We start from the raw sequence: 18,555 nt of genomic DNA, 5'->3' as shown, positions 1-18,555 counted from the left end.
CTACATGCCTTGTAAGGGTCATAGCATGGAAAAATGTGTCTCTTCTTCAGAAAGCCAAGCTCTTTGAGGGATGATGGTTTTGTATCTTCAGTGTCTAGAATACACAAACTTTGGGGTGATAGTAATGTTGGTATTTAATAACCTTGTTTTTTTGCCACTTCAGTGTTTTTCTTCCCCTCAGAGGCATATTTTCAAAACTGAAGCAAAAAAAATCCACAATCAATATTTCAAACTTTGTCATTTCATATTGCTGACATTTGTTCAATCTAAGGCTGTGATATTGAAGAGATATTTAGGAGATTATGTGTTTCTAGGTGAGGTGTTTGGAGTGAGGAATTGAAGCAGGATTTCATGTTCTGAAACTGTCAGCCAACAAGAGAGGACACCAACCCCATCAATACAATAATGCAATAGAGAATATGTGGGGAATTTTTACTCATTTAAATTTAACAGTGAACATAATGAAGTGAAAGTGACTCTTAAACACACACAACAAGTAAAAACATAAAATAGGAAATAAAAGATTTTTAAGAGTCCTATTCATAATCTCAATATGGAGTGATTTTAACAAACATATAGTTAAGAGTTCTAATACCTGAAATATTAGATTTGGAAAAGTAATAATTGTTAGTCAAACAGCTTATTCTATATTCACCAGATATGCACTTTTACAGATTTTTTCTAAATTTTATTTCCACCAAACTTTTTATCACCTCCTGTGAGAGCATATGAAAGTGCTAAGTGTAGACCCCTCCAACCTGCTTAGAAGGATTTCTCTTTCTTGTGATCAGCAGTTTTAAGATAAAAGTGATCTTTTTCTCACTAAAATTCACCTCCCTAAAACCATTCTCAAGTTCACTGAAGGCTAACATTTTATGTCTCTAAAAAAAATGCTTATTTGTCTAGGGGAAACAGATTAAGGAACATAGTATCATGTATAATAGATGATTTTAAGAGTTGGTGAGGGGACTGAGGAAATGGCTTAGCAGTTTGTCTGTGAAGCCTAAGGACCCGGGTTTGATGCCCCAGGACCCATGTAAACCAGATGCACAAGGGAGCACATGTGTCTAGGGTTTGTATGCAGTGGCTAGAGGCCCTAGAATCCCCATTCTCTCTTTCTGTCTATCTCTTTCTCTCTCATTAATAAATAAAATATTAAAAATATAAATATATAAAAGATTTGGACAGTATTTTTTACAATCTCTAAGAACTTTACTTAGTAGTACAAATATTATTATTATAGTTTACAGATTTTTATATCATAAATACAAAATTTAAAGACTGGTTTAATACTGAGATCATTGATATTGGTCAAAATTGCACTATCATATGACGTGGTTCTCCCAAGCTCAAGACACAATCACACACTCACATACATACACACTTTACATTTCCATGAATGAACAGAGCTATTTCAACAGTTTCTATCTATGCTTTATGTTTTAGTACAGCCAATTATCCAATGTTTGGCAACCCACACAAAAAACAGGTGTTCTCCCAAAGATCCCATGCATTATAACCCCAGAGCAAACAAGCTTTCTGCATTTGGTTCTGTTTCTAGAGAGGATATTGCCAAGTTGTTTGTTGTATCTTCAGTGTACAATCTTCCTCAGAGCTCCCTGTCTCTGTGGCTGTTGGAAGGCCACAAGATATCTGCTTCCAAGCTTGGTATGCATGGCAAACATCTGTCTATTTCCATGGACATTTATGCAGAGCTAGATCATGCAAGTTTTGTAAATGAATTTTATTTTTTGAGAAATTCCCAATAATTTTGTTTTCTGTTCCACTTATTATAATTTGGCTTAAATCTTTTCTTCCAACTTTTCTGAACCCAAACATCTTAAAATCCCATTGAAATATGTCCTATTTTTGATCATGTATTCTCTTTGTACCTCTGTATTTTATGTCTTCCTCTTACATGCATCAAGAAAGTGTAATTTTCATAAACTGTCATTCATCACTTAAAACTTTTTTAATACTATCTTATCTGTGATAGTTCAACCTGACAAATCAGTTTCATACAAGAATATTGTTTGCATCTTCCCCAGATACCATTGAATTTGATAGCCTCTGTCTTATTGCACATAGTATATCATACCACAGCTTATCTGACTGCTTTTCTGCACTGAGCTGAAACTAAGGATAATTGGAGAAACAAGCAAGAGTACTGTTTTCTTGGTAAACCTAGTACCAGAACAATGGTGAAGAAGATAGACACAGAAAACAACCAACTTCTACAAACCAGATATCCAGAGACACAGAGGCTTCCAAGACTTCATCACTGAAGTAGGCCTAAAATGAACTCAGCATGGCTCAGGGAAATTTGCAGAAGAGGGCACAGAAAGAATGTCAGAGCCACATGTTGGATCATGATAGACAGAGAAATTGCCTCCTACTCATAACTGATGGCTAACCCCACAATGCACAACCCATATCCCACAGCAAGGAGGGTCCCTGTGGAGGGGGTCAGTCAGGGAGGAGGCTAACAATGGTACCAACTTGACTGTATTCACAGAGTACAAAACTAAAAAAAAAAAAAAAAGAATATATTTTTACATCTTTATTTTTTCTTATTTGAGAGAAAGAGGCAGATAGAGAGAAAAAGAATGGGTGGAACAGGGCCTCCAGCTGCGGCAAATGAACTCCAGATGCACCTTTTGCTTCTGGCCTACATGGGACATGGGGAATAAAACCTGTGTTGTTTGGCCTTGCAGGTAAGTGCCTTAACTGCTAAGGTATCTCTCCAACCCCTTCTGTTTTATTTTTAACAGAAGTGAAGCCACTCATATTGAAATTAAAAGTCCAAATTCATGACATTTTCTGTCAAAGTGTAACTTATTAATGAAATTGAGTTATGCATCCTTGAAATATCTTGTCCATAGGAAGGATTCAGTAATTATTAGAGGGAAATAGACCTTTGAGAATTTCCAGAGACTCGACTGATAAACAGGGAGGATAGCTATGCCAGATTTCTGAGAACATAGTTTAGCATGGGAAATCAAGGAACTTCATAAAACTATAGTTGAGAAAGTATGATTTTCTTATTTTCTCTTAACACAATATTTTCAATAATTTCTATACTGGAAAATATTTATTTATGACCTGATTTTGAGATTTGTTACATTATAGAAGGCAAATTTTAAAGCAAAAATTTAACTGTAAGTGAAATATGAAAGTAACATAATGGATAATATTACATCCCTAGGACTAAAGATAGCAATAAGTAAAATCAGAAGAGCAAAATCAGTACTTTCCTCCTGAGGCAATAATTTATTATAGTTCCAAAAGTAATTCAGGCTGTTAGGTTCCAAATGATTATGTCATACCTTCAATTTTCCTGAAACCTGTAACATCACTTTCTTCTTCCCTGACTTCCAGAAGTCTCATTCCTATGGTCTGTATCTGCATTGACTGAATTAAGTAAGTGAAAGCTTACATGAACTCAGTAACTAAGCAAGGGCCCCTTGCCCTTCAAATAAGTGTTCTCTCCATCTATCTATCTATCTATCTATCTATCTATCTATCTATCTATCTATCTATCTATCTATCTATCTCTATCTCTCTCCCTCTCACTCTCTCTCTCTCTCTCTCTCTCTCTCTCTCTCTCTCTCTCTCCTGTTTTTGACTGTGCTGAGTCCCTGTTCCCTAGGTCAATCCCATTGGCACCAATATATCTTTTGGCCACATATAGACATGCACACATATGCCCTCCTCCTATATTATCCCTTTTATATCTATGTGGCATTGTTCACTTGTACCTTAAAACGTCAGTTACTTTAAATCTCTCTTTGCCTAAAATTCTCCAGTCAGGCTTATAGCTTCATCTGATCCACTTAAAGCAGAGTCTACAGTGGCATGTGCTTTTCCAGGTCTATAATACTCACACCACACTCCCTTCCTACACCTCAGAATCACTTGGTAGATTAGCGTCCTGCTACAAACCCTGCATTGGGTTTCAGTCACTTCCTTTCCTTCCTTTCAATTTTTAAAACAGAATTTGTTTTCCTTAACTCAAAATATTATGCATTCCACCCTTCTGCTCTATAGTCTCTATCAGCCCCACGTTAGTATCACAGGTGACAACTTTGACATCTCTTCCTAACTTGTAGACTCACTGTTGTCTAGCCATAGACTCCTGTAATTGCCAGTTCATTGACTATTTCAAACTTTATTTTTCTAAGCCTATTTGAGCCTGCTTTTTTCCAGGCATAGCAGCATCCCTAAGTAACATCTGTATTATCCCAGCTTGAGTAACCCTCCTTGTGACCACCCTCATCACTCACCTGTGTTGATGCAGTGTACCGACCATGATCTGTACATTCCCATCTCAGAGATCTAGAAAGCAGCAATCTGGCATCCTTGCTTTGTTGTTGTTTTTTTAAATAATGCCACTCATCTCATTCATGTTTCATTTCAATGCTGTTTAGTCAAGTAGATTTCCCCAAATAAAATAGAAACACCCCTCTCCCTACCCCAGTCCTCCCATTTTTTTTCCTCAGGAATTCACAAGTTTTACAAAGGCCTTGAAGACATACCTAAAACAGCAGACAATTGTATTTATTACCTTCTGTAAGGAACAAAACAAGTAAACACTCCAGGTTTGGGCTTAAAAACTGAAGAATTCCTCAGCCTTGTGCCTCAGGGTCTCCTTGAAGACATTCCACTGAGTTACTGACTTTTATATCAATTTTCACAAGTGATACTCTTTATTCTCACCACCCCCTACAACACTTTATATACTTCCTCACTTCTAGAGAAGTAGATAAATTATCACTCTTGCCCTGGAAGCACAAACCTATATCCTTTCTTAAGCATGCAAAATCTGTAAAGAAGCTAATTCATGCAGTTAGTCATGTTTTGGTCAGGTACATTTTGTCAAGTCATATGTATGTCAACATAATAGATATTCAATCACACAGATACACCTTAGAAAACTATTCTTAATCTATAAATATATGTATATTTAAATAATGTGTATTATTAAAAGATCATACATTCCAATATTAAAATTATTCTCGGGCTGGAGAGATGGCTTGGTGGTTAAGCACTTGCCTGTGAAGCCTAAGGACCCCGGTTCGAGGCTCGATTCCCCAGGACCCACGTTAGCCAGATGCACAAGGGGGTGCACACGTCTGGAGTTCGTTAGCAGTGGCTGGAAGGCCCTGGTGCGCCCATTCTCTCTCGCTCTCTACCTCTTTCTCTCTCTCTCTCTCTCTCTCTGTCGCTCTCAAATAAAAAAAAATAAACAAACAAAAATTTTAAAAAGAAATGTTTAAAATAATAATAAAACGTTATGTTTAAAAAAATTATTCTCAATGTTCTAAAACTCAGAAGTTTTTGGAAAATGATTGTTACCTTCATTTAAAGGGACCAAAATCATAATAATATTTTGAAAATAACCAGCCAGGGTGAATTTCAGATTATAACTATATTTTACTTTTTGTAGAAGTTTACACAAAAGATTTCTTTTCAGAATATTTTCATTCCCTTATTGTTGTATGCATTATTCCTATGAACAAATCACCATTGCCAAATTCTTACTCTACTGCAGTTACTGTTGCTTAAGAAAGCTTCACTCAGAATGAGATTACAAGAAAATTATAGCCATGAACCACACTTAAGAAGCTTAATATGACAATTGGAATAACTTTTGCTGTGTCTGTACCTTGGCTTGTGAATGATAATGCATGAAACAATTTTAGTCTTAATTTGAGATTAAAATGAATCTGCATCCATGTATTTCTGAGAAAAATAATTTCTAGAGGCTAATCTCTATAAACAGTGTTTCCACTTTAACAATTCCTTATGAAACAGAATACATTATGTTTAGGTACTTATTTTCCTATTTTGCACCAAGTCACTTTCTGTATCATTAAATAAAAATGTTTTCTTTATAAGTAATTACTAGTGGAAATTTCTTCTATTTTTAATTTTATTTATTTATTTATCTGATAGAACAAGAGAGGGAAAAGGAAGAGAGAGGGAGAGAGAGAGGGAGGTTGGGCACACCAAGGCCTCCAACCACTGCAAATGAACTCCAGACACATGTGCCACCTTGTGCATCTGGGTTACATGGATTCTTGGAATTCAAACTGAGGTCTTTGGCTATGTAAGCAAATGCCTTAACTACTAAACCATCTCTCCAGTCCCAAGGGGAAATTTCCTAAGAGTTTACTAGCAAAATACTTGACATTCTACTGTTTTACATTATTTTATTTAATACTATATGCTTTGGAATTAGTATGGATGGCATAAATGTTTTGTAGATATGTCTAGAACTCAAGCCACATATTTTGAGTTTATTGTTCTGTATTTTATAGAACAGTATTCTCTCTCTCTCCGTGTGTGTGTGTGTGTGTGTGTGTGTGTGTGTGACAGAGAGAGAGAGAGAAAGAGAAAGAGAGATTTATATCTTCTTCATATATATTGCTATATGTGTCTCTCCTTCGTTTATGGTCACATACATGATAACATTGAGTGCAGTATTAGAAACCCTCTGACACTCAGGAAAACTGCCTTGTAGTCTAATTCACTGGAAATTAGCAAATACCTACAGGAAACAAATGTCATGAGTGCAATCATTTTCATTTTCTTTTCTTTTCTATGACAATATGAGCAATAAAATAAAATTAAAAGTTTAACTATGTAGGACTCAAGCTAGAATTTGAGTTGACAATGTTTGCCTTGCTTATAGGAAAGATAAGCTTTAACTACAGAAAGCTTTAACTACAGAAAGTTTTGTTGTTGTTGCTGTTGTTGTTGTTTTTTCAAGGTAGGGTCTCACTCTAGCTCAGGCTGACCATGAATTCACTCTGCATTCTCAGGGTGGCCTCAAACTCACGGTGATTCTCCTACCTCTGCCTCCCGAGTGCTGGGATTAAAGGCTTGCACCATCACGCCTAGCTTATAGAAAGTTTTAACTATTGAGTAGAATCACACTCAACCCTAAAAAGCATAGTCAAATTGAAGACAAATTCTGTCAGTATCAGATTAAGCTAGAAATTTAATATCATTTTTAAATATATTCATCTCATTATAATATCAAAATATACATTAATACTTGTGGCACAAATAAAATTTTCAGTGATGAAGACTGACTGAATTAAACATTTTTTTACACTTACATGCTATAGATGGAATTTACTTTAGTAAATGAAATGTATGATGGTCTTGTAGGTAAGGCAGAGGAGTAAAATTTCTTTCTTCTTCATTTTTCTCATTGACTTTATACTTAGCCTTATTAAAACTGCAACTCCAAAACCAATCATGATATCTGGTTTCATTGTTGCCCTAGAGAATTAGAGTAATAAGGTTTTAATCTTAAAAATTATTATTCCTTTCATCCACAAGTGATTCCAACTCTGATTTATCCTTCTGTCTCTGAAACTGGGAATTAGATTGGAAGTTTTTCAAGCCATTAGTTTGCTTGAAATGTAATACTGCTTAAAGATTTTTTTGTGTTTTTTTTTTTTTTTTTTTTTTGTAAAGAGAACTACCTTGCAGAATAGTGTAAAATAGTGGACTTTCCATAGATTTTAAATTTGGGAAGCATACCTAACTTGAACCTTTGAACTTCAGCAATAATTCTAAGAGGAAATGTATTACCTTTAACAAGTGATGCATGCTAAATAAATGAGGGAAATACTTTAATGTAAATTTTCCTATGTATTTTGTTATAAGCTTTATTTATATTTTACATTTTTAAAGAGAACTGTTTTCTTCACTTTCCATTATTGTAGCCATTTTAACAAAAATATTAATTTTTTTCTTTTGTTCACTAATTTTAAAATTATTTTTCAATCAAAACATTGAAATGAGAATCATTTTAGGTTAAAGGGTTTATGGATATTTGTGAACTATGTAGAAAATTTTACATTTATAAAAATGATTCAGGGCTGTAGAGAGATGGCTCAGTAGTTAAGGTGCTTACATGCAAAACTGAGTTCATTTCCCCAGTACCCTCATAAAACCAGATCATAAAAGGGCACAGGCATCTGGAGTTCATTTCCAGTGGCTGAAAACCCTGACATAGCCATTGTCACTGTTTGGCTCTCTTCCATTTTTATCTCTCTCTGTTTGCAAATAAATAAATAATTACAAAATGGCTGAATATTATATATTATACACAGAACAAAGTGTAATTTGTTAGGATTCAGTAGTGGTTCTCCATTGTTATTGATTACTTATCTTTTTTAATAAAGCACATTTGATCCAAGCATGTCAATTTCAAATATCCTTGTATAAGAAATGCGTTCTTCAGTGCAAACACTTTTCTATTTTCTGTGGGAATTTAAAATACCCTGAACTCTGTCCCATAATGGTATATGAAACTTTCGTAGGAAACATTCTTATTTAGAGTTTATTCAATATTCACCCCTAATTATTAAGCAAATGTGGCAGAAATAATTTATTGTTTTAAAATTCATATTCCTGTAAATATATATACTTATATGACCATAACAATTTTTATTAATGTAGATAATTATTAATAATTATTAATAATTGAAGAAAAAATATATTTATATACATATATAAATTCCAAAGACTCATATATACAAGATAAAATATAAATTTTGTATGTCAATATAAAATAGAGCACTGAGATTGAATCACTAATAAAAATTTGCCCATAAAAAACAATTAAAAAAACAGGAGCAGATGACTGCACTGTTAAGATTTAGTCAAACATTTAAAAATGAGCTAATACCATTTGCTGTTAAATTATTTCCAAAAACAAGTTGAACAAGGCATTCTTTCTACCTCATTCTATGATGCATGCATTATCATTACATGAAAAAAAGAAAGACAAGAAAGAAAGCAAGTTTACAACAAACAAATGAAACCTATAAGTCAATATTCTTGATTAACATATAAACCATCTAGTAGGATACTGAGTTGTATAAGCTATAGGATATTTTCATGCAATTCTAATGATAGTAAAGCTAGTGCAGAAGTTTCTTGTCTAAAGCCTTTCTCTTGTCTTTTTTACAATAGAATGACATGATCAGAGAAGTAATGAGATGGCTTCCTATGCTTTAGAGAAAGCACACATCATTTTTGGAAGAATTTGTCTTTATTCTCTATGTTCACAAGCGCACACATGTGAACCCACACATGTACACACACTCATACAAACACAACATACATACATATACACATGCAAATATAAACAAATATGAAATCTTCTGCTATATCTTAGAAATTCAAGACCTGTACATTATATGTCAAAAGATTTGGAACTTTTTAATACCATTTGAAAATAAATTATATGAATTTTATACAACTCTAAAATAATGTAAATCACATTTAATTAAAATAATGATGATAATACAAAGGATAAAGCATGTATCCTCTGATGATTCTTATATACACCTCATCTAGTGCACAGAATTTTGTGCATTGGTGATCATCACAGGGCATCAGACTCCCATATGACAGTCCAGTAACATTTACTCTTGTAAAGAGGATATGGCTGTCATCCATACTCTCTGTCATCACATGAGAACCTGGAAGTCTTCCTTCCTCTCAACATCTGCAGACCTGGCAAGGCCATTCCACATAATAGCAATCAAGGGAGAGTTAGCACCAAATGGACCCTTTAAAGGAGTCTGTCCCCTTCCAGAAAGTTCATCACAGCCTCCCACCCCCAGCATCCCTCCAAGAAAGGAATTAGCATTTGGGGGTATGTTTTTCTATTTAATTGCATAAATTTTCATTGAAATTCTCATATAAGATGCTAACAATTGATCATCTTCACTTTGTGGTAGAGTAATTGATATGTTATTGCAGCATCATTCCACTATCAACCCAAGTTTTCTAACTTAGGTTTATTAGAAATTCATTCAGCTGCTCAGGTTTCAATTTTAAAGTGTATATGCTTCTAATATTATCACTATGTTACCTTCTCAGCATACTTGTGAATCAAATAAGAGAAAATGTATTTCCTTAGGTATACTTGTCTGCAAATTCATGTCCATAAGCATGCCAATGTATTAACCAACACCATGATCCGCTAATGGATGGCAGACACAGGTGATTAACTATGAAGTCATTATGACTCCTCAGTGCTCAGTTGCTTTTATTTACCCATAAGGGTTAATTAACATGTCAAATGCTTTTTTCTGCTTTTTGTGATTTCAGCTCACCCTTGAGTGAAATTTGACAGAAGATGTTACAACAGTTTTATCTCTGGAAATGTTTACCATCAGGAATCCTCCTTGCAAGTCTCTTAACAATCTGTTTGGGCCAATATGATGATGGTAAGGGAGACTTTAGTCCTTTACAGTTGCCTGAAATCCTATTATTAAAAGTGAAACATATCACAGAAGTGAATAATGTGAACCTGTACTTGCTTTTATAGTTAGTATCTCTGTATATTAATTTATGTAAACTTACAAAAATGGTTATAGATGGACTTTCTTTCTTAATAAAGCAGAGGGCAGAAAATCCAATGTAAGACTTTTCTCTACTTAATACTTATTTTACTAAGAAAATGCTTTATTTCTATGAAAAATATTACATTGTATTTAATATTATTTGAATAATCACAAATAATGATCTCAAAAAAAATCTAGCAATACTTTAGACAGCATAACTTTCCATGAGTTAAAAGTCCTACTGGGGTCAAAAGTAAAACCATGTGATCATAGTGATAATACCAGTATTGGGCATTGCTTTATCAACTGCATCATTTTATCTTGAAAGGGAAAAAATATAAACAACTTGATAATTACCTTCTTAAATCATTATTTAATAGTAAGTTAGATATTCTAGAACCATAGGTTTACCCTCAGATTCCTTAGGGAGATTCTATAAATTATGTCTGCAATGATGCAATGTACTTATACTGAAGGGGCCCATATTTGATATCACATGATTAGAGGTAGAAAAATCATGGAAGTTATAGCTAAATTTATGACACACACACACACACACACACACACAGTTTATATAGTTTAGTGGAAGGAGAATAATAGGAAAAATCATATTTTCTCCAAATTTTCTATGAAATTGATCTTTGTTTTAGTTTTTCATTATTTTCACTCAAAATCTATTTAGCACTGAGAGAACATAGAGAAGTAATGACCACCTCATTTTTGTCCTAGTTTTAGTCAGTTACAGTAGTAGCAAGGAATAGAATTTCCTTTGTATTTTTCTTAGCTAAACAGATGTTCATGAAGACAGATGAGTAAGTTTGACATTATACAAACATGCTCAAGTTATTTGTATATGAAGATATTCTTTGTCCTAAGTAGTTTGGTAAATAATTGTTCTTGTGGGCTAATTTAATGATCTCTTCATACTAAATGGTTTACTAGGAGATAGGGTAGTTGGAAGAGATGGGTCACTGGAGACATGCTGAATAGTGTCCTTATCCCTGGCATCTTCCTGACTTGTATTGCTTCTTGTGGAGGTGTTCCTCCATCAAACCCATTCTCCATTATGTTTTTGACTTGCCAATAGTCTGAGAGCTGTCCATGGACTGAGACCACTGACATAGTGTCTCCTCCTTTATGCTGTTTCTGTCATGGGTTTTGTCAAAGTGAAGAGAAACTCACCAACATAGAAAACACATGCTTTCAAGTTTTCAGTTTTATTTGTAAAAAAAAAAAAAAAGTGTATCCTATAAAAATATGACATAAAATTGCAGAGTGTAAGACAATAAGATGCATCTTCATGCACCTGGACTCATATTAATATCACCTAAACTAGCTATGAAAGCAGAGCTCCTGAGCTACAATTCCTGAAATTTCCCCATAAGTAAAAGTGGAGCTTAGTGCCTTTACCTACACAAGGGCGCTTTAGGGCGGTATTCAGTGATATAATTCTCCACACTTAATTTGCATAAAAATTGGTCCCCTCAACATCCCATTATGGATGAAGATGAATCTCACGGGGTTCCCACACCCTACTTAGCAACTATTAGCAGTTAGTAGCTGATGGGAAAGGAGCTTTGTTCTCTTCAGTGGTAGTCAATGGTATGTCATCCAGGATTTAGTAAATAGCCCCCAACCATTCTTATGTAAGTAACTCAAATTAAACTCAGTGGATTGCAAGAAAAATAAAAGAAAGGAAAGTAGAAAGGAGACTAGTTGGAAATATTGAGATTCAGTAGGAGTGGTAGGAACAAAGTGAGGAGTAAATATAATCAAAATATAATATTTTGTATCTATTAAATTTTCTGAAAGGAAAATATTTTCTAAAATCAAATAATATGCCTGTGCTAATTAGAATTCATATTTCTCTATCATACTAAAGTACTTGATTCTGTAAATTTGGACTGACATCTTAGATCTTTTAGAATGCATTTCAGCAACACACCAGGTCACTATAGTATTGGAAGCCTACAAAACAAGTTATAAAAAAAAACTAAGAGAATGCTGGAGAAATGGCTCAGTAGTTGAAGGCTCTTGTTTTCAAAAGTCTGCCAAACTGGATTTGATTCCCCAGTACCCATGTAAAACCAGACGCACAAAGTGACACAAGCATCTGCAATTTGTTTGCAGTGACAAGAGGCTCTGCCATGTCCATATACATATTCTTTCTCTCCCCCTCCCTCTCTCTCTCTCTCTCTATTTCATCTAACTCTCTCTGTATCATTTTCTGCCTTTCACTGTCTGCTCATAAATAAATAAATAAACAAATATAATATTTTGAAAAAAGACCTTATGTAAAAACAAATCCAACACAGTGCTGGAGTTGCAGGTCCGTGCTTGATTAGCAAGCATGAAGACCTGGACTTGACCTTCAGCCCCACAAAATCTCAGAGTGGTGGTATAAAGTCAGGACCTAGGAGGTAGAGGCCAGAGCAGCAGAAGTTCAGCTTCCCATGTTCCTCATGCAGCTCTCTATCCTGCTTCCTATTTGCTTTATAGTTCCTTTAACTCAGGAGCCAACACTGGAAAACTAAAAGCTTATTCCAGCCACATGCATATTTTGAGTTATTTTTGCCTTACCTATCCACTGTTTTTGTTGACTCAGCCATTAAAAACTTTGCATGTGGGAGCCGGGCGGTGGCGCATGCCTTTAATCCCAGCACTGGGAGGCAGAGGTAGGAGGATCGCTGTGAGTTCGAGGCCACCCTGAGATTCCATAGTGAATTCCAGGTCAGCCTGGGCTAGAGTGAGACCCTACCTCGAAAAACCAAAAAAATTAAATTAAATTAAATTTAAAAATACATTTTGCATGTGGGCTGGAGAGATGGCTTAGCGGTTAAGCGCTTGCCTGCAGAGCCTGAAGACCCCAGTTAGAGGTTCGATTCGCCAGGACCCATGTTAGCCAGATGCAAAAGGGGGCACACGTGTCTGGAGTTCGTTTGCAGTGGCTGGAGGCACTGGCGCACCCATTCTCTCTTTTTCTTTCTCTCTGTGCCTCTTTCTCTCTCTGGCGATCTTAAATAAATAAGTAAAAATAAACAAAAAGAATATTTAAAATTTTTTTGTTTATTATTTTTATTTATTTGAGAGCAACAGAGAGAGAGAGAGAGAGAGAGAGAGAGAGAGAGAGAGAAAGAGAGAGAGGGAGAGAATGTGCCCGCCAGGGCCTCCAGCCACTGCAAACGAACTCCAGACGTGTACGCTCCCTTGTGCATCTGGCTAAAGTGGGTCCTGGGGAATTCAGCCTCGAACCAGGGTCCTTAGGCTGCACAGGCAAGTGCTTAACCGCTAAGCCATCTCTCTAGCTCCAACAAAAAGAAATTTAAAACAAACTTTGCATGTGAAAATACATTCATTTATTAAATTAAAATATGAGTGAATTTTGTAATTTTAAGCCTACAGTTATACTTGTAAACAGATTCTGAGTACAGTCTAGATACTTTAAACAGTATATTTTTATTTGCCAATCTATCTAACCAGTCCTTGTATCTCAGTATCACTGAGGCCAACTCTTCATGACCATTTCTCATAAGGACATTTTCTCATCAATTAAAATTTTCTCTCTGTTGGGCTGGAGAGATGGCTTAGTGGTTAAGCGCTTGCCTATGAAGCCTAAGAACCGCGGTTGGAGGCTCCGTTCCCCAGGACCCACGTTAGCCAGATGCACAAGAGGGTTCACGCATCTGGAGTTCGTTTGCAGTGGCTGGAGGCCCTGGAGCGCCCATTCTCTCTCTCTCTCTCTCTATCTGTCTATCTGCCTCTTTCTCTCTCTGTCTGTTGCTCTCAAATAAATAAATAAAAATAAAAATAAAAAGATTCTCCTTAAAAAAATTCTCTGTGTACTTATTACTGTATAAATAATAAAATTGGACAGAAAATTCTACATACTTCAAGATAAAAGAAGAAATTTTTATATTTTCATGAAATGGGTAAGATTTTATGTGTTTATTTAAAAATATGAAATGCCTCATATAGCTTCAGTGGCCTGGTTTTAAAGTTTCTTCATCATATGTTTTCGTTCTCTCTGTATGTCTCTCTCTATCTGTGTCTGTCTTTATGCGTGTATATATGCTATCTTAGTCACCTCTGTACCCAAGCACCAGACTAACTGTAAAGTATTGAGAGTAGATACATGTATGTGAATTACATTAATACCATTTTCTTTTCATCAACAACATAATTTGCATAATTCCGACTTCACTTTTTGGCTTTATTGCAGTACTTCATGCTTACAAGCCAGTTTGTCTTTATCATGTTCTATTCCTCGTCTAGTCCTTTTTCTTATATTTTCTTTTAAGAAACAGATTTAGACATCTATTGAACACTCTGTATGGAAAATTAAACCTGGAGCAGAAGAATTTTCTCACAATTTATTCTACTATATGACTGCTGATAGAAATCACCTATTTTGTTTTGTTTTTGATACCATATTATGTATTTAGTTACATAATATTTATTTGTTTAGGGATTAGCCAACTTTTATTATGCTTTTATCTTTGGTTCAAATAAGTATAATGTACATTAACCAAACATACCGTGTGAAATGAATAGATGTAGAAGGAATCTAGAATAAAAACAAAGCAAAATAAATCTAAGCCCAAAAGATTGAAAATAGTTATAATCACCACAGAATAACCATGAATTGAATATTCATCTGTTATGTACTAGGCTAAGAAAATAATTCACAGTATCCTATTTGATCATCACAACTCTTCAAGAAATATTCCCTTCACCTTCACTGAGGAGAAAAATCCCAATGCAGTCATTGGCAGAGCTCAGGATGGGAAAGCTGATTCCTTGACTCAATGCTTAGTTTGCTGCAGAGACCTCTTGTGGAGATTTCTATGGGTAGATGTGGGATAAATCAAGGAAGTCCATGGAAATGTTAAGGGAGGGCAGCAGCATCTTCACAACATAGGCATTTGAAGTGCCAGAGCACTTTCCCATTGCTTATTATAAGTCATTTAGTGCAAATAAAATCTTATCACAAATTCATATATAGTTATTTTATCATGAAAATTATTTAAATTACCTATAAATTAAGAAAGAATTATAGTCTTGGCTTTCAAAGCTTTAATTTTAAAAACATTTCATTTTATTTATTTATTTATTAGATGGAAAAGGGAGAGAAAGGGCACACCAAGGCCTCTAGCCACTGCAAACAAACTCCAGATGCATGTGTCACAATAGGAATCTGGCTTACGTGGGTACTGGGGAATTGAACCTGGGTCCTTTGGCTTTATATGCAAGTGCCTTAACTGCAAAGCCATCTCTCCAGCCCCAGGTTTTTAATTTTTTAAAAATTTGTTTTTATTTATTAATTTATTAAAGAGAGGGAAGGGCAGAGAGAGAAAGAGAGAATGGCATACCAGGTCCTCTAGCCCCTGCAAACAAACTCCAGAGCATGTACCACCATGTGCATCTGGCTTATGTGGGACCTGGAGAATCAAACCTGGGTCCTTAGGCTTTGCAGACAAATGCATTAACTGCTAAGCCATAGCTCCAGCCCAAAGCTTTAATTTTCATTTTAAAAATATTTTATTTTTGTTTATTTATTTATTTGACAGAGAAAGAGGAAGAGAGAAAGAGAGAGAGAGAATGGGTACGCCAGGCCTTCCAGCCACTGCAAACAAATTCCAGATGCATGTTTCCCCTTGTGCATCTGGCTAACATGGGTCCTGGGGAATAGAACCTAGGTCCTTTGGCTTTGCAGGCAAATGACTTAACCACTAAGCCATCCCCCCAGCCCTCAAAGCTTTAATTTTTAATGCAATAAAACATTCTTTTAAAATAGGTCAAGAGAAGCATTGCCTTAAAATGTGCAAAGTTTTCCACATTTCCTACTGATCTCCCTTCTACTGTGTAAAAATTCTTAAAATATATTACAGAGTTGTGATAAGAAGTCATAAAATCGGTCTTGAGAGATGACTTTAGTGGGTAAGGTGCTTGGCTGTGAAGCCTGAGGACCCAGGTTGTATTCCCCGGTAACCACACAAGCATCTGGAGTTCCTTTGCAATGACTTGAGTCCCTGGCATGGTTCTCTCTCTCTCTCTCTCTCTCTCTCTCTCTCTCTCTCTCTCTCTTACTCTCTCTCTTTCTCTTATCTGCCCATCTCGCTCTCTGAAATAAATAATATATTTAAAAAGAAGTCACAAAATTTTTGAATGATCCATTGTAAAATATAATAAAATCTCTTCTAAGCATATATAGATCTAGTGTGCATATTTCCTGCATGTGTATTGTATGCATATGTGTAGATATTTGAGTAATGCTAAATCTTGCTTGTAGATTTCTTTCCTAATGTTTTTCTTCTCTTTGACTTTTTAAAATAATTGAAGTGGCTGCCTTCATTAGAAGATAAATAAGTAATAAATAAATAAATACATCAATAACTCCAGTGACAAATATAAGCCTCCTTCTTTCCTACATTACAGGACTACTTGATTTGGAGCTCATGAAAACTTGTTCCCAAAGCCTAGTAGTTCACAGACTCATAAATCTGGATACTTATGTATGTTTTTCAGTAGTACAATATATAAAACTAGCAACTATTTTATTTATGTTTACGGGATTACATAATTATAACAAGATTCCTACTTATCTCTTTTTAATCCAAACAAACTCATCCTACTGGAATGTATGTCTGTGTGTGTGTGTGTGTGTGTGTGTGTGTGTGTGTGTGTGTGTATGGTATAGTGTGTGATGTCTATACCCATGTGTGTACATGCACATGTCCCATTTGTATAAATGTGGAAACCGAAGGATAACATCAGTTATCCTGCTTTATCACTGAACCACATGCATTTATGAGACAGGTTCTCTCTCTCTCACCCAGGAGCTACTGTCAACAGGCCCCAATTATTTTCCTGTCTCTACCCAAGACTCTGGCTACAGACATCTATGACCATGCCAAACATGGGCTCTGCATAGTTGAATTTGGTAGTCCTAGGCACAGAGGCCCACATGTTTAAATGACAAGCAATGTTAACTGCTGAGCCATCTCACCAGCCCAGGGACTAATGGAATATGAGTATTATTGGGGATTATCTTATTTCTCTAAATATTTGAGGAAGCATTATGCAGAGACCCTTGCCCATATTTCTTAAAGACACTACTCTTCATTTCTCTCAGATCTTACAGTACAAACTCTGTTCTCTCTGTGTTGTGTATGTATGTGTATCTGTGCGTGTGCATGCACTCTCATGCTTCTGGAGATAGACAGAGCTAGAGAAAGACAGAGAGAGAACATAGAGTGATAAAATGTAGCTTTAATTTTTTCATATTAAAAATATGGTAAAAAAATTTCCACAGTCTCTCATGCCACAAAGTGAAAAAGAGAGAGAGGTCCCAAACCTGACTGGCTTACTCTTCTCCTCAACTCATGTCTCACTTTATTAAAGAGGCTCAATAGAAGTCCTTCTATAAAAACAGAGCCCAGAAGACAGAGGACTGCAAAGATCATAGAATGAGCCACATTATTTAACAGACCTGAGAGCCTTACCATGCTCATGGCTAAAGACTCGAAACATGGGATAAAAATGAGTATTCACTTACCTTAAATTTAAAAAACACAACAGAGACCCAGGTTCAAAAACAACAATGAGACAAACTACATGAGAGTCTCTAGAAAATTAACCTTTTGAATCTGAGATTTTCTATTGTAAAATAGCTTTTTAAAATGTTTCTGTCACTGTGTTACTAGGGATGGAATTAGATATTATAGCTAGAATATTCGAACAAAACCTTGTACTGAATGTTCAACATGATCAAATAGTTTTGAAATATTGTGTATATGATGAAAACTTCAAAGGTTAAAACCAATGGACAGACAAATACAAGACAGACATTTAAAAAATGTTAAGAGCTGATGGGTTACATTTTTGAAAACATGCTTCTAAGAGTCAGGAAATGCCTAATGGACAGGAAAGCTTCTTTCTCACATCTATGGTCTGCCTAGGCTGTATTCATAGAACCTATCAGAGAAGACAGGGACAAAAAAAAAAAAAAAAAACCTGTGAAGTAGGATTCACACAAAGTCAAAATTAACATGTTACATTCCAGTTTAACCATGGGAACACTCATTATCATTCAGAGAACCAGCACCATATAAAAAGTAATATTTTACACATTTAGAAAAATTAATAGTATAGCATTTGAAAATAATTAAATTACACACAA

The 18,555-nt window shown here is 35.2% G+C and overlaps 1 protein-coding gene across 5 annotated transcripts in view; it reads left to right on the top strand.

The window, feature by feature from the left end:
• Pcdh15 (protocadherin related 15) overlaps positions 1-18,555 on the top strand; it is a 1,075,820-nt gene that overhangs the window by 589,192 nt on the left and 468,073 nt on the right. For all 5 annotated transcript variants that reach the window (XM_045137141.1, XM_045137139.1, XM_045137140.1 and 2 more), the window contains exon 5: positions 10,141-10,259. In XM_045137141.1, the coding sequence (XP_044993076.1) occupies positions 10,169-10,259 (91 nt within the window). In that variant the 5' untranslated portion in view covers positions 10,141-10,168. The remainder of the gene's footprint in view (positions 1-10,140; positions 10,260-18,555) is intronic.

Source organism: Jaculus jaculus, chromosome 18 (assembly GCF_020740685.1).
Source record: "Jaculus jaculus isolate mJacJac1 chromosome 18, mJacJac1.mat.Y.cur, whole genome shotgun sequence".
NCBI lineage: Eukaryota > Metazoa > Chordata > Mammalia > Rodentia > Dipodidae > Jaculus > Jaculus jaculus.
The sequence above is the reverse complement of the archived record's forward strand: the minus strand, read 5'-3'. Positions and strand labels throughout refer to the sequence as shown.